Raw genomic sequence first — 17,238 nt, 5'->3', positions numbered from 1 at the left:
CGGAAGGAAGAGGCTTTCGTATCGGGCGTAAGTGGCGTAAGTGACGTAAGTGGCGTAAGTGTTGTCTGTGACTCCCACCGGAGAGCGCTCATCGTGGGGCCGCCGTCGGTAGTCGTGCGTGATGCGTTTGTATGAAGACAAATCAACACAAACACTGATATATAGAAAAAAAAAGAAAGAAGAAGAAAATACGGCGAGAAATGTTGTGGTAGCTGAGTGTGTGCGGATCAAGACTCTTCAGATCTAATAAACTGAAGGTAGTGAAGGTACGTGGTGCTGAATATATATTCCGCTCAGCCATTAGCCGCCATGCTAACTGTAGCGCCTCCACCACGCTGGGCCTGATCGGAGGTTTAACATTAGATCGCGTCGTATAATTTACCGAACAACATCAAAAAAATTTGTTCACTTTTAACAGTCTGCTGCTTTTATAAGTTTTTTTTTTGTTTTTTTTTTGCGTATTTTGGTAGTTTTTTTTTTGTTTTTTTTGTGCCGCTCGGGAAGTTATGCTAAGCTAATTTAGCCAGCAAAGTCGCGAGCTGGAAGCACGATTACACGTCAGATGCAGAGACGCGTCCGCGTGCAAGAGCTGCGTTTTGTATCGTATCAACACGTGAACGTAATCGATTATATTGGCGTCAAGCGGTTTCTCGGACTTTGCGACGATTGGAGAGGATTGTTTGTTTTAGGACAACTTTACGGCGACAAATTGTTGAAGGCATCCCCAGAATGAGAGCTGTAATACCAGTTTCTCATCAACATGACGTTAACCTTGAATTAAAGTACATGTAATTGTTCTGATTTGACCTGCGCCTCCCACCCCATCTCTGTGGTTTTAACGTCAGTGTTGATAGTATTTCTTTTGTTTGATGTTGTTTTGTTGAGCAGTGAGGCGCCATGGCAGCGACCTTCCCCTACAGAGGGATGCCGGCAGCGATGCCGCCCGGTGTACCAGGCGTGCCCCCTCCTGCACAGGTCCCCGACTTCATGTCTGAGGAAAAACTGCAAGAGAAAGGTATGTTGGTTGTCACTCAGTACATCTCTTTTATCGTTTTGTTTAAAATTAGCGTGTCACATTACAGATGGGCAGAATTAACATTGCTATTATGCATTCATTGTTTTCCCGCTTTACAGCAAGAAAATGGCAGCAGCTGCAGGCAAAGCGCTATTCAGAAAAGAGAAAGTTTGGTTTTGTGGACGCTCAGAAGGAAGACATGCCACCGGAACATGTCCGCAAGATCATCAGGGACCACGGAGACATGACCAACAGAAAGTTTCGTCATGACAAGAGGGTCTACCTTGGGTAAATATCAAACCTGCAGTAGCAAATGTGTCTACACAAAATATTGATCAAGTTTGTGTTTTCTTTTTTCCTGCATTTAAAGCCTATTTAAGCCTAAAAGTTGTTTGCTTATTTGTATCTCATCCTGTACCTTTTGCTTCTTTGTGTGTTTGTTTTCTTGGACAGTGCCCTTAAATACATGCCCCATGCAGTTCTGAAGCTGCTGGAAAACATGCCTATGCCCTGGGAACAAATCCGAGATGTGCCCGTACTCTACCACATCACTGGAGCTATTTCCTTTGTGAATGAAATCCCTTGGGTCATAGAGCCAGTCTACATTGCTCAATGGGGGTAAGAGAGAGTGTGGTATATCACGCATTACTTTAGTACCAGTTGGGTTTGCCTGATTTTTGTAAACCTGAAAATACACATAAAGTGCATTGAACACGTTTACAGTCGTCGGTATCTCTTATCTTGATCCCAGCACCATGTGGATCATGATGCGTCGTGAGAAGCGCGATCGGCGGCACTTCAAGCGGATGCGTTTTCCGCCATTTGATGATGAGGAGCCGCCATTGGACTATGCTGACAACATCCTTGATGTGGAACCTCTGGAGGCCATCCAGATGGAGCTTGATACTGAGGAAGACGGTCCAGTGGTCGAGTGGTTCTATGAACACCAGCCGCTCAAAGACACCACCAAGTAAGCACTCGCGTCTCCGTTCAAAGTCAAGGATTTAAAGCACCCATATTCAGCTGATGTGTTTTGCTTGAAAAATCTAAAAATCATGAATTTGTTCCCTGCTCAGGTTTGTGAACGGCACCACCTACCGTCGCTGGCAGTTCACTCTGCCCATGATGTCCACTCTCTACCGTCTGGCCAATCAGCTTCTGACGGACCTTGTGGATTTCAATTACTTTTACCTGTTTGACCTCAAAGCCTTCTTCACTTCCAAGGCTTTAAATATGGCCATCCCCGGAGGACCGAAATTTGAGCCGCTGGTCAGAGACATCAACCTCCAGTATGTATACATCAACCTCCTACAGACTTTACACCCTTTATTTTACGTTAAAGCCACTTAGAGGCTTATAAATGAAAACACACTTGTTGGACTTTTAAATTTTCCTTTCATAAAGCGATTGCTTTTTGTAATTGTTTTGTAATTTTGTCTCACTCCAAACATAACAGTTGTTGGATGACTTTTTCCTGAGCTTATTCTTATCCGTTTCTCTTGCAGGGACGAAGACTGGAACGAGTTCAACGACATCAACAAAATCATCATCCGACAGCCCATCAGGACGGAGTACAAAATCGCCTTCCCCTACCTGTACAACAACTTGCCGCACCACGTCCACCTCACCTGGTAAGAAGTGAATGAGTGAAGATTTCCATCAAGTGCCATCTCATTAAGACAAAATTGCCTTGCTTTGCTCTTAAAGTTACAGTATCTATTGGCTGTGTGACTTTTAGTTGACTTTCATTCTGCAGGTACCACACACCAAATGTGGTATTTATCAAGACGGAGGATCCAGATCTTCCGGCGTTCTACTTCGACCCGCTGATCAACCCCATCTCACACAGACACTCTGTCAAGGTGAGTGTTGCAGATTATCCGACTGGTACCTTTTTCTGAGGAAAGACGAGTGTGATTACGTTAGAAAAAGTCTACCGTGAAGTTTGAAATGATATCCTCCTACAAAGGCGCACTTGCATTGGCCTGCTTGCCTGTGCGTAAGAACTGGAGGAACATTATAATGAATGGTGACTTTTTTCACTGGCTGCAGCTGCAGTTGAGACTTCACCGTTCAGATATTGCTTCTAATTGTTTGATATTTAGATGAATGACTCTTTTTTACAAGTTAGTAACTCTGAAATTCATATTTCTGTTTCCTGCTGCCACTCAGAGCCAGGAGCCTCTGCCCGATGATGATGAGGAGTTTGAGCTTCCTGAGTATTTGGAGCCCTTCCTCAAAGAGACGCCCCTCTACTCGGACAACACAGCCAATGGCATTGCTCTTCTTTGGGCACCGAGACCCTTCAACCTCCGATCTGGCCGCACAAGGCGAGCCATTGATATCCCCCTCATCAAGAACTGGTAAGAAAACGACCAACAGGCTGGAACAAGAATAAATCTGCTGCAATTTACTGATCGAAAACAGACGAGTTGGCTTTGTGGAAATATTTATTTTGTAAAATTCTTAAGAGCTATTTAATGGTATGTTAAACTATTCCTCAGGTACCGCGAGCACTGCCCTGCAGGACAGCCGGTGAAGGTGCGCGTATCTTACCAGAAACTGTTGAAGTACTACGTACTCAATGCTCTCAAACACAGACCACCCAAGGCCCAGAAGAAGAGGTGAGCATCATTCCACATTTACATTTGGTTTCCTGTTAACCGGTCGTTGTGATAAAAGCAGAGTTTTGCTCATTAGCCAGGTTTTTTTGTAAAGATTTTCCTTTTGTTATCTTTCAGGTATCTCTTCCGCTCCTTTAAGGCCACAAAGTTCTTTCAGTCCACCAAGCTGGACTGGGTGGAGGTCGGCCTGCAGGTGTGCAGACAGGGCTACAACATGCTTAATCTGCTCATCCACCGTAAGAACCTCAACTACCTACATCTGGACTACAACTTCAACCTGAAGCCTGTGAAGACACTGACCACAAAGGTACAATCTCCAGGGCTACCAATATTCACATTATCATTTGGTTGGAGGCTTTACACACAAAATAATCTGAAGTTCCACATTAAACCGTGGTTTAAGCTTTGTTGTTGTTGTTGTTGTTGTTAAAAGTCTCAGTCTATTCTGCTGCCAGTAGTCGTCCTCACTGCTCTAACCAGTGTTAAACTACAATTGTGTTTTTGTTTGTTTCCTCCAGGAGCGAAAGAAGTCCAGATTCGGCAATGCCTTCCATCTGTGCAGGGAGGTGCTGCGTCTGAGCAAGCTGGTGGTGGACAGCCACGTGCAGTACAGACTGGGAAACGTCGATGCCTTCCAGGTCAGTTCAACTCAAAATTTTGCTCAACACATCCCAACTCATCTGAGGACTAGCTACACTTACTTACATTATTCATCTGCCTTTTGGAAGTGTAATATCAGCAAATGTACTGACTGGACTGACAGTGTTATCTGTTGACTTGTAAAGTCATGGCTTTCTTCCTAATTGTTCAGAATAAGGTTTTACTTTCACAGGGGACTGGCACACACACAAAAAAAAAAAAAAACACAAGGATGTACTTGCATAACAATAAAGGGTTTTGTGTAGTTGGTCCTTTTCCTGTTCGTGAGAATGTGTTAGTTTCAGTGGTCAGACATGACTTGTATGGTCCTTTTACCCAGTGATTTCACAGAGCTCTGTCTGTGTTGTAGTTGTCTGATGGGCTTCAGTACATCTTCGCTCATGTGGGTCAGCTGACGGGCATGTACCGCTACAAGTACAAGCTGATGAGACAGATCCGGATGTGCAAAGACCTGAAGCATCTCATCTACTATCGCTTCAACACTGTGAGTAAACACACAATAAATCCGATTATTGGAACTGTTTTGGAACACAAGATATGTCGGTGTCCTAAGAAAGGATTTATGTTCCCACAAACTACAAAAAACGGAATATTGACAAGTGACTTTGCATCTTAAAGTAGATCGCTATTGTTTATGTTTGATCAGGGTCCTGTGGGCAAAGGTCCCGGTTGTGGCTTCTGGGCTCCGGGCTGGAGAGTGTGGCTCTTCTTCATGAGAGGCATCACTCCACTGTTGGAGAGGTGGCTGGGAAATCTGCTGGCCAGGCAGTTTGAAGGTTTGCATGCATATTTTCATATGACTCGTTAAAAGCAGCCAGTGATGTGACCCGAACACAGTCCGTGGTATTTGCTGTGAGAAACTGTGTCAGTTTAAGCAGCAGCTTTGTTGTGATTGCCTCAACAGGACGTCACTCCAAGGGCGTGGCCAAGACCGTGACCAAACAGCGCGTGGAGTCTCACTTTGACCTGGAGTTGCGTGCCGCTGTGATGCACGACATCCTGGATATGATGCCTGAGGGTATCAAACAGAACAAGGCCAGGACCATCCTGCAGCACCTCAGCGAGTCCTGGAGGTGCTGGAAAGCCAACATCCCTTGGAAGGTCAGTGTACTGGGATCACTGTGACCGAGAACCATATGGAGGAGGGGGGATGGTCTGTCGGAAATCAAGATATCAGTGATTTTCTGTTTGATTGAGGATTTGTTTACTTAAGTATCTTCAGTAAAATGTTTTATGTGTAATATTAGAGACTACAGACGTTTTTAGCACTTGTTGTTTTGGATAACGCAGACACTTGGGACAACAGACGGTGCTCTAGTTGTTGATTAGAAATATCAGTGAACAATACTTTCCCATATAAAAAGTGTCTCCACTGTATTGGAGCAACTTCACTGTAAGAGTCACACATGGGTGCTTTTAAATAGTTACTTTAAGCCAAGTAAGAATTTATAAAATACTGACATATTCCCACCCCCGATCTCAGGTGCCCGGTCTGCCCACTCCCATCGAGAACATGATCCTGCGCTATGTGAAGGCCAAAGCTGACTGGTGGACCAACACAGCCCACTACAACCGTGAGCGAATCCGTCGCGGCGCCACCGTGGACAAGACGGTGTGCAAGAAGAACCTGGGCAGACTGACCCGTCTGTACCTGAAAGCTGAGCAGGAGAGACAGCACAACTACCTGAAGGTAAACATTCACAGAGAACAGCTCCGAAAGGAAATCAGTGTTTATAAACGGTTGCATTGATCGCTTCTATTTTTGCTGCTTTTAAAGGAGTGATCCACATTTGGATTTACTGATAAGCTAAAAGTGTTGCAGACTGTCAGCTTGCTTTGGCAGATGGAAAAACGAAATGTAATGTACTCAACAAATTTAAAGTGGAGCTTCCAAGTCCTCTTTACAAAGGCGCACTTGCATTGGTCCGCTTGCCTGTGCGTAACAACTGGAGGAATATTGAAGTGAATGGTGGTCGTATTATTGCACTTGCAGTTGCAGTTGGCGCCGCACCATTCACACATTTATTCAGATGATTTCTGTCATGATCGTTAATCAGTAGAAATGCAAAACCAATAAATGATCAAATATTTGCTATTGCATCTCTATATTTTTGCTACCAACGCAGGCTTCTTCACACTTTGCCACATTGTTATTGAAGTGTGTATCTTATGCCCACAGGATGGTCCCTACATCACAGCAGAGGAGGCAGTAGCCATTTACACCACCACTGTGCACTGGCTGGAGAGTCGGCGGTTCTCGCCCATCCCTTTCCCTCCACTGTCCTACAAACATGACACCAAGCTGCTGATCTTGGCCCTGGAGAGGCTCAAAGAGGCGTACAGGTGAACATGCTCAGTACATGACCAACTTCATCAGCAAATGTTTCTTCACAGCAGGCAACACAACCGCAGGGGATGTTTGTTTTTGTACATTACTCAGTTTCTATTTCTCTGCCCTCTTAGTGTGAAGTCTCGGCTGAACCAGAGTCAGAGGGAGGAGCTGGGGCTGATCGAGCAGGCCTACGACAATCCTCACGAAGCCCTCTCCAGGATCAAACGTCACCTGCTCACACAGAGAGCCTTCAAAGAGGTCAGGACGAACGCCTGGTGATAGTTTCCTTTGCAATCATTTCATGCAATTTAAAGCCTTTTTTTTTTTTATAAACATTTCACAGGTCAGGTTGCAAACAATACAAACAAAAGTTGTAGCAAAAAATGTAGCAGTATTTTTTGGCTTATTGTGTAATAAATAGACTATAATGTGAGCGATGCCTTTGTAAACCACTTTAGAATATGTTTGCTGTAAGCTCCCTGTCATAGTTTCTAATTTCTTTGTTGGTGTCGCAATGTTGTTGTTTTATATATTCATATTCAATTCCTCTGTCAGTCTGAGAACGTTTTCTTCTTTTGCAGGTGGGAATTGAGTTCATGGACTTGTACAGCCACCTGGTGCCAGTGTATGACGTGGAGCCCCTGGAGAAGATCACCGACGCCTACCTGGACCAGTACCTCTGGTACGAAGCAGACAAGAGGCGCCTGTTTCCCCCCTGGATCAAACCTGCTGACACCGAACCACCACCTCTGCTGGTCTACAAGTGGTGCCAAGGTCAGGCTTCGTTATATCAGTAAATAGTTACCATATGACATCTGATCATATTGTGTAATTCCTCCGTGTGGAAATAAAACTGTCAATAATGCTAATAACATGGTTTCAGAATCTGAAAACCTCATTAGCAGGAAAGAGTTTCAAGCTTTATTTGAAAGATGTGTTGTTGTTGTTTTTTTTTACTCTGTTTAGGCATCAACAACTTGCAGGACGTGTGGGAGACTGCGGAGGGCGAGTGCAACGTGATGCTGGAGTCCCGCTACGAAAAGATGTACGAGAAGATTGATCTGACGTTGCTCAACAGGCTGCTGCGTCTTATTGTTGACCACAATATTGCTGATTACATGACAGCCAAGAACAATGTGGTCATCAACTACAAGGTATGTGGACTCATTCAGATAACTCTTTTGCAACTAGATGCCCTTTTTTTAAAAAAAAATATTTTTTATACTTGTTAAAGACAAGGAGTTGAGTTTAATTGGTATTTGTGCTAAATATTTTCCTCTGTCTTTCACATAGGACATGAACCACACCAACTCTTACGGCATCATCAGGGGACTCCAGTTTGCCTCGTTCATCGTGCAGTATTACGGCCTGGTGATGGACCTGCTGGTGCTCGGCCTGCACCGTGCCAGCGAGATGGCCGGCCCGCCTCAGATGCCCAATGACTTCCTCAGTTTCCAAGACACGGCCACAGAGAGCGCCCACCCGATCCGGCTGTACTGCCGCTACATCGACCGCATCCACATCTTCTTCAGGTGAGATTAAATCGCCGAAATGATTTAGGACCGTTTCATTTGTACTTGTATTGTTTTGTCTTCCTAAAGTTTGTGCAATTGTGACAACAAGTTAAAAAAAAAAAAAAAGGAACCTTTTTTTCCCCCTCAAGAAGGAAATTGAGATAAAACTTTCTCTTGGGTCATCCAGGTTCTCCGCTGACGAGGCCAGAGACTTGATTCAGAGGTATCTGACGGAGCACCCGGACCCCAACAATGAAAACATTGTGGGCTACAACAACAAGAAGTGCTGGCCTCGGGACGCCCGCATGAGACTGATGAAGCACGATGTCAACCTGTGAGTTGGACTCTTCAGCCAGTAGTCTTTGTTAATTCGAATCTCATTCTGTGTGCAACATTTTACGTATTTAACCAGACTGTCAAGATGTTTGAGACAGACAGCCATAACTTTTTTCCAATTTTATCCTTCCCAGTGGACGTGCAGTGTTCTGGGACATCAAGAATCGCCTGCCCAGGTCTGTGACCACAGTCCAGTGGGAGAACAGCTTTGTGTCCGTTTACAGCAAAGACAACCCCAACCTGCTCTTCAACATGTGCGGCTTTGAGTGCCGCATCCTCCCCAAGTGCCGCACCAGCTACGAGGAGTTTACCCACAAGGACGGTGTCTGGAACCTGCAGAATGAGGTGAGGAGTTAAGCGACCGATGTGGATGTTATCAAACAGCTGTGCTGCTCAGACTTTCTTCTGCCTTCTCTTCTCTCTTAAATGGTTGTTTTTTTTCCCACTTGTGTTTTTCTTCTACTCGTGCAGGTCACTAAAGAGAGGACGGCCCAGTGTTTCCTGCGTGTCGATGATGAATCGATGCAGCGCTTCCACAACAGAGTGCGTCAGATCCTGATGGCCTCTGGATCCACCACATTCACCAAGGTGAGCAGGACGTCTTCCTTCCTGTAAACGAGAGCAGTAATGCACAGTTGGATACAAATGAAAAGGAACAGAAGCCATAACCACATAGTCAAAATATTTCAGTATATCTGGTTTTTATCTGCAGATTGTGAACAAATGGAACACGGCTCTGATCGGTCTGATGACGTACTTCCGCGAGGCTGTGGTCAACACCCAGGAGCTCCTGGACCTGCTGGTGAAGTGCGAGAACAAGATTCAGACGCGTATCAAGATCGGCCTGAACTCCAAAATGCCTAGTCGCTTCCCTCCTGTAGTTTTCTACACTCCCAAAGAGTTGGGAGGTCTTGGGATGTTGTCCATGGGCCATGTGCTTATCCCACAGTCAGACCTGCGGTGAGTCGTCATGTAGATCTGCGTTCGCTTGATCTTTTGTCAGTAAATTCCTGTGTAAGCTCATTCAGCTGTGGTGCCTCAGCAAGTTGTACAAATTGTCTCTGTTTTTACCAGGTGGTCCAAGCAGACAGATGTGGGCATCACCCACTTCAGGTCTGGAATGAGCCACGAGGAAGACCAGCTGATCCCTAACTTGTACCGCTACATTCAGCCGTGGGAGAGCGAGTTCATCGACTCTCAGAGGGTCTGGGCCGAGTACGCCCTCAAGAGACAGGAGGCCATCGCCCAGAACAGGTGTGTTGACCTGTTTTTAAAGAGCTGGATTCATTGAGGCTTGCTCTTGTACACTGATCGAAAAAATATTTATTTCAACAATCGTGAGCGTAGACGAGACGAATTGTAATGCGCTTTCTTTGTTCCAGGCGTCTGACTCTGGAGGATTTGGAGGACTCGTGGGACAGAGGAATCCCTCGCATCAACACACTCTTCCAGAAGGACAGACACACTCTGGCCTATGACAAAGGCTGGAGAGTCAGGACAGATTTCAAACAGTATCAGGTATGATGGAAACACTGATGAAGAAAATAGCTTGAGAGTTTTGAGACTTGCTAGCATTTCTCAGTCCCAGATACAGTCGACACCAGTTGTTTTGACTTTAATACTAATATGAACGTACCCAATTGCTTACAATTTTGATATCAACATATTGGCGCGCTAATATGTTGTTTTTAACATGTAACACCAACATGCAGCCACTGACTGTCGATGTCTCTGTCTTGATCGAGTGCAGGTGCTGAAACAGAATCCGTTCTGGTGGACTCATCAGAGACACGACGGCAAACTGTGGAACCTGAACAACTACCGCACGGACATGATCCAGGCGCTGGGCGGTGTGGAGGGCATCCTGGAGCACACCCTCTTCAAAGGCACTTACTTCCCCACCTGGGAGGGTCTCTTCTGGTGAGAGCACTTTGACACCAAGAATGTTAATGAAACGCATAAAGAATAGAAAAGAGGAACTACCCAAGACATTTAATGTGCTATTTCAATGTGATTGACAAACATGTTTAAGTTTAATGCCGCTTTTACTTTGTGTACAAACCTCTTGTGTTTATAATGGCCAAGAAACGTATTTGTTGTACATCATATTCATCGCATTAAAAACCCAAATTGTCTCTCTGGCCTTCAGGGAAAAGGCCAGTGGCTTTGAGGAGTCCATGAAATGGAAGAAGCTGACCAACGCCCAGAGATCTGGTCTCAACCAAATCCCCAACCGTCGCTTCACACTGTGGTGGTCGCCCACCATCAACAGAGCCAACGTGAGTCCACACAGCAGTTCATAGTTTGTTTTTTTATGTTGTCACAGATTAAAACTTCTGGACCGGGTTATATATATTTTTTTTTTTTCCTCCTTCTTTTTGTTTCTAGGTGTATGTGGGTTTCCAAGTGCAACTCGACTTGACGGGAATCTTCATGCACGGCAAGATCCCCACGCTGAAGATCTCCCTCATCCAGATCTTCAGGGCTCACTTGTGGCAGAAGATTCACGAGAGCATCGTCATGGATCTCTGTCAGGTCGGTCCTGTTCGGACTTCTCAGCGCGGCAGTTAGCGCATAATTTAAAACTTCAGTTTATATGTCTAAAAAAAACAAAAACATTTCAAAACAAATGTCTCTCACTCTGCCCACAGTGTGAATGATATTTCTGTTTTTTTGGTTTGCAGGTCTTTGACCAGGAGCTGGATGCTCTGGAGATCGAGACGGTGCAGAAGGAGACCATCCACCCCAGGAAGTCGTACAAGATGAACTCGTCCTGCGCAGACATCCTCCTCTTCGCGTCGTACAAGTGGAATGTCTCTCGGCCGTCTCTGCTCGCTGATTCCAAGTAAGGCTTAGGTTGATATTTACGTCACTCACTGCATCGTTACTGACAGAAAAATGGTATCGTTCTTGAAAACTCTGAATGTCATGTCATCACTTTCATCACCAATGTGAAGATTTTTATCTTTTTTTTTTTTTTTTTTTTTTTTTTTTTTTATATACCTGTCATAATGAAAGCATATCTAAACATCATATACCTAGTCTCGTGTGTATTTAAATGTTCCCCTCCTCCTACAGGGACGTGATGGACAGCACCACGACACAAAAGTACTGGATTGACATCCAGCTCCGTTGGGGTGACTACGACTCTCACGACATCGAGCGCTACGCCAGGGCCAAGTTCCTGGACTACACCACGGACAACATGAGTATCTACCCCTCCCCCACTGGGGTGCTCATTGCTATTGACCTGGCCTACAACCTCCACAGGTGAGAATTGGTACACGCTCAAACACGTGAGCAGTTATGTTTGCAGATAACGGATCAACCTAAACATCGAGGCTGTCATTTTATCATTTTGTCTTGTTTTTAAATGAAATTACTGGAGTTGAATTGTTTTTGCTAGTGTGAGGTGGCTAACACTTTTCCTTCCTTTTTTTAAAATTTCTACTCCCTCTGCATAGTGGTTACGGTAACTGGTTCCCTGGAAGCAAGCCGCTGATCCAGCAGGCCATGGCCAAGATCATGAAGGCCAACCCTGCTCTGTATGTGCTCAGGGAGCGCATCCGCAAAGGTCTGCAGCTGTACTCTTCTGAGCCCACTGAGCCCTACCTGTCCTCACAGAACTACGGCGAACTCTTCTCCAACCAGATCATCTGGTTTGTGGACGACACGAACGTCTACCGAGTCACCATTCACAAGGTGAGGGGGGGCGGGGGGTGTGACCATTTATATTTCCCTCCACAGTCATAAAACAGAGTTGTGGTCTCCTAAAAAAAATTGTTTTGTAATGGAGGTTTTGATTATTATTATTTTTTTAATTGTCTGGATTTGCTGACTTTAAAATATGCACACAAAAAAAATAAAAATCTTTGAATTTAGTCACATGTATTCTCCATCTGTCTGCACAGACCTTTGAGGGAAACTTGACCACGAAGCCCATCAATGGAGCCATTTTCATCTTCAACCCCAGGACCGGCCAGCTCTTCCTCAAGATCATTCACACGTCTGTGTGGGCTGGACAGAAACGTCTGGGACAGGTGCAGCGACGCTCTACCTCTACTCACGTTGATATACGCCAGCATGGCTTTTGTCATTGATTGAGTTCTATTGTGTTTATTTTACTAAATTGACCTTTTAATTTAGAAAAAGGCCTCTTACTATTAGACTAGTCTAAATTTAGTTTTCCCTTGTGTTTCACTCTTATAATACTGAACCAATACAAACAATTTGAATAAAATGTAATTACCATCATTTGCTGATGAGAAGGCAAAGTGCTGCTGAAATTTCAACGGCCAATTTATTTGATGAAATAAGGGACTATGTACCTTTATGACTCGGTTAAGAGGCACAGGCGCTCTCAAACACCTTCTTATCCTTTGACATGTGGTCTTGGGTATTTAACAATAATACAGAAGTTGTCTTTTTTTCTTGCTACACATGTATAACTTGATTTTTGTTTCATCTCTTTAGCTGGCCAAATGGAAAACAGCTGAAGAAGTAGCTGCCCTGATTCGCTCCCTCCCCGTAGAGGAGCAGCCCAAACAGATCATTGTAACCAGGAAGGGCATGCTGGATCCTCTGGAGGTGAGATTCTTATATGCTATAATAATTACAAGCCTTGAAGGATCATCTCGGTGTAATTTTTGGAAAGCTGAAACCACAGTACAATCCTCTTCCGCTTGTGATGCCGTACTTCTCTTCTCTTTGTGCAGGTCCACTTGCTCGACTTCCCCAACATCGTGATCAAGGGCTCGGAGTTGCAGCTGCCCTTCCAGGCCTGTCTGAAGGTGGAGAAGTTTGGAGACCTGATCCTGAAGGCCACGGAGCCGCAGATGGTGCTCTTCAACCTCTATGACGACTGGCTCAAGACCATCTCGTCTTACACGGTGAGTCTCACCCCCTCCCTTCCTTGAAGAGTCAGACCGGGATTAAACTCGTAACGCCTACATTGTGTCTCTGTGGATGTTCTTTCGCAGGAAAATAGCAACGTTATACAAAACTTATTAGAAAGCATCTGTGTCCATCTACTTTAAGCCGTGTTTACTAGAGAAACGTGCCTTTGTGGTTGTCAGGTTATACCGGAGCAGACTTTTCATTATAACTCATTAGGATGCCTTCGTTTCTGGTGACATCATCTTTACTCCCCTGTGTGAAAAGTTTGTGTTTGGTTGTCTGCTCCACCTGTAGGCCTTCTCCCGACTCATCCTGATCCTCAGAGCGCTCCACGTCAACAACGACAGAGCCAAGGTGATCCTGAAACCTGATAAAACAACCATCACGGAGCCCCACCACATCTGGCCTACGCTCACCGATGAGGAGTGGATCAAGGTGGAAGTGCAGCTCAAGGATCTCATTCTGGCCGATTACGGCAAAAAGAACAAGTAAGTGCCGTGTTCCTTTACAAAACGGAGGCAGCATGTGGCTCAAGCAGCGGTTTTCAATTATCGGGACCGCAGTTTTTAAGGACGCAAATGTTCTCTTCTGTAACTGGATGGAGCAAAATAGAGATGGACTCGTTTTTAAGAGTCAACGCTTCCTTTCTCTCCATCCAGTGTGAACGTGGCTTCGCTGACCCAGTCCGAGATCCGTGACATCATCCTCGGTATGGAGATCTCTGCTCCGTCACAACAGCGCCAGCAGATTGCCGAGATCGAGAAGCAGACCAAGGAGCAGTCGCAGCTCACCGCCACGCAGACCCGCACTGTCAACAAGCACGGAGACGAGATCATCACCTCCACCACCTCCAACTATGAGACGCAGACCTTCTCCTCTAAGACTGAGTGGAGAGTCCGGTACGCAGCCAGCTCATTTTAAATGTCACACTATGTTTAGAGGCATCTTTTTTTTTTTTTTAACTCGGGTGTTTAGTTAACGAACAATAGACATCGTTTGCTCGTTTCAGTAAATGGTTGACTGGACAGCCGTCATTTCTGTCAGCTGGCTGTAATGCTCTTTGTCCCTTCAGGGCCATATCTGCCGCCAACCTCCATCTCCGAACCAACCACATCTACGTGTCATCTGATGACATCAAGGAGACGGGCTACACCTACATCCTGCCCAAAAATGTCCTCAAGAAGTTCATCTGCATCTCAGATCTACGAGCACAGGCATGCATCCAGAACATTGCACTCCGTTTAACTTCTGTCTCTGAACCTGTGACGTGTTCATTTAAATCCCACTGCTGCACACTTTTACCTCCAAGGTCCTTTTATCACACGTTTTGCAAAGTGAACAAACCGTTGCCGTGTAAACTGACCATGTTGTGCCGGTCCAGATTGCAGGATACCTGTATGGCACCAGCCCACCAGACAACCCCCAGGTGAAGGAGATCCGTTGTATCGTCATGGTGCCTCAGTGGGGGACACACCAGACTGTCCACCTGCCCAACCAGCTGCCCGGACACGAATACCTCAAAGTAAGACAAAGAAACCTTCCAGCTCACTCTTCGATTTTTCTGGTTAAACTCTGTAACGGTTCTAAAAATACGCTTTCTGTTTTGTCTCGCAGGAAATGGAGCCCCTTGGTTGGATCCACACGCAGCCCAACGAGTCACCGCAGCTCTCCCCGCAGGACGTCACCACCCACGCCAAGGTCATGGCTGATAACCCTTCTTGGGATGGAGAAAAGACCATCATCATCACTTGCAGGTAGGTTTCATTGCTGGACACCTGCTTGTCTTTTCTATTCATGCAGGTGTTAAGAGGCCGCAGTAAAAAATCTGGTGCAGTTTTCTCCTGAAATATTGGTTCCAAACTCGATACAGTGGTCCTGCGTAGAAATTACAAATCCGTTGATGTTTGATTAAAACCTGGCTGAGAGAGCTTTGCTTAGATTAGAATTTCCTGGAAAATCTGTCGATAAATTTAAATCTGTAAGGATTTTTTGAATTGCATTTGGATATCAATGGTGTCCTGTGGCCAATATTAAAGCTATCAAACAATTAAATGTCTGATAATAGATGCAGCACTGTCGAGAAAAACAAATTCGGGAAAGAATTTTGCTGCCTGCAAATAACAATATATTTCAAATCAGAACACAAAGGAAAACTAAGCTTCTGTTTATTTCTTATGTTGGAATTGTTACCACATAATAAGCTCGATGGTGCTTAACTGCATTTTTTTTTTCTTCTGGTTTACAGCTTTACGCCGGGCTCCTGCACGCTCACAGCCTACAAGCTGACTCCCAGTGGGTATGAATGGGGTCGACAGAACACAGACAAGGGCAACAACCCTAAAGGTTACCTCCCGTCCCACTATGAAAGAGTGCAGATGCTGCTCTCTGATCGCTTCCTGGGCTTCTTCATGGTGCCTGGCCAAGTCTCCTGGAACTACAACTTCATGGGTCAGTAGCCGAAGTATTTCCTTTTGTTAGATTAACTTGTATTTTATCGGACTGGCTCACTGCCTGTGCTCTAAAACCGAGTTCGGATCCGTGGCACGTCCGTCATGACCTCAATGCTGCTGTTTGTCTTTTTTTTTTTTTTTTTTTTTGATAAATCGGTGCCAGACATTGATGTTTCCGCTGTGTCCCATGGACTGTTTCATTGATTTTTACCGTTTAATTGTGCGTCACGGCTCAAAAACTGTCAGTCACTTGGTATTTAAATAATATAAGTTATGGCTGATTATAAGGCAGCACCGTCATGCTCGAGTCCTGCGTGGCATAGTGCTCAAACCACTGAGAAGCGTGTGTGTGTGTAATCAACAAAGGACCTGCACAATCTAAATACTGATTTTTGTCAACCCGTCCCGCTATAGGCGTGCGCCATGACCCCAACATGAAGTACGACCTGCAGCTGGCCAACCCCAAAGAGTTCTACCACGAAGTCCATCGGCCCTCGCACTTCCTGAACTTTGCCTCGCTGCAGGAGGGCGAGATCTACAACGCCGACCGCGAGGACATGTACGCCTGAGAGCCGACGTTCCGCTCCTGACGTGTTTTGTAGAGAGAGCAGCGCTGCCAGACTCGTGTGGAGTCCGACCAGAACAGCCCCTCTCATATTTCTATTCGACACATGTAAACTGGGATGTTTGGAAATTTGTATGTAAAGGCTTTAGGACCATTTGGATATTTTCTACAAATGTTGTTTTGTTCTCCTCCTTTTTAAAGTTAGGCTTCTTTTTGTGAGTCTTTTGAATTTTTTTTTTTTTTTTTTTTTTTTTGTGGCTTCTCGTGCATTTAAACATTTGTGCATTTACGTGTAGTTTTCAGTACACAACACTTTGGTATTACATCCGATGATTGACGTTATTTCAGAAAGAACTCGCTTCCTCGTATCGCTTTGAGAAATGAAATTGAAAGTTGCATTTTCCTGCCAGTAATTCCCCCGTTACTGCGTTGTACTGTACATCCTGTGACATTGTAGTGTGGGTTTAAATAAAGATCCCCGTTTTTAAGAAACATCCATCTGTGAGCGTCCTGATTTCTAAAACGTATAAAGCAGAGGGGAAGTGAGACTTGTATGTTCCTTATGACTGTACTGGGGAACTCTTTTGTTTGTTTGTTTTGTTTTGTTTTTTTGGCCTTCCTTCCCTCTCCGGAGAGGTTAAAGGTCAAGTTGCCTCCACTCAGCCACTCCTCTCTTGGTCAATTGAACATGTAATGTCCTGTGTGTGTGTGTGTGTGTGTGTACTTTCCTATAGTTTACAGTTCAGCATTTCTGAACGCAGATCCACGCAGGAAGCTCACGCTCCGCTAACATGCATCTGCACGCTCGACCTGGCGGGGCGAGTTTCTGCATGCGTCCCCGTGTGC

The 17,238-nt window shown here is 45.2% G+C and overlaps 1 protein-coding gene across 1 annotated transcript; it reads left to right on the top strand.

Annotated features, from left to right (window-relative positions):
• The first annotated feature begins 88 nt into the window (after positions 1-88).
• On the top strand, positions 89-16,886 carry prpf8 (pre-mRNA processing factor 8). The gene is made up of 43 exons (XM_069147992.1): positions 89-266; positions 889-1,015; positions 1,135-1,303; positions 1,469-1,633; positions 1,767-1,985; positions 2,092-2,304; positions 2,521-2,646; positions 2,772-2,877; positions 3,188-3,378; positions 3,520-3,639; positions 3,757-3,946; positions 4,158-4,277; positions 4,649-4,783; positions 4,946-5,075; positions 5,204-5,400; positions 5,783-5,989; positions 6,479-6,642; positions 6,763-6,889; positions 7,213-7,405; positions 7,598-7,785; positions 7,925-8,163; positions 8,333-8,479; positions 8,616-8,826; positions 8,953-9,069; positions 9,194-9,441; positions 9,556-9,735; positions 9,864-9,999; positions 10,232-10,401; positions 10,631-10,760; positions 10,870-11,016; positions 11,166-11,326; positions 11,560-11,751; positions 11,946-12,183; positions 12,393-12,521; positions 12,955-13,068; positions 13,197-13,370; positions 13,672-13,865; positions 14,037-14,276; positions 14,450-14,591; positions 14,759-14,899; positions 14,992-15,131; positions 15,623-15,825; positions 16,242-16,886. The coding sequence occupies exons 2-43, from the start codon at positions 898-900 to the stop codon at positions 16,394-16,396; spliced, it is 7,026 nt and encodes a 2,341-aa protein (XP_069004093.1). The 5' UTR covers positions 89-266; positions 889-897; the 3' UTR covers positions 16,397-16,886.
• Positions 16,887-17,238: the final 352 nt, after the last annotated feature.

The sequence above is a fragment of the Embiotoca jacksoni genome, unplaced genomic scaffold (assembly GCF_022577435.1).
Source record: "Embiotoca jacksoni isolate LCO1_2020_lvr unplaced genomic scaffold, fEmbJac1.0.p SCAF_14, whole genome shotgun sequence".
Taxonomy (NCBI): Eukaryota; Metazoa; Chordata; class Actinopteri; family Embiotocidae; genus Embiotoca; species Embiotoca jacksoni.
Note: the sequence above shows the minus strand (reverse complement) of the source record. Positions and strands in the feature narration are given on the sequence as shown.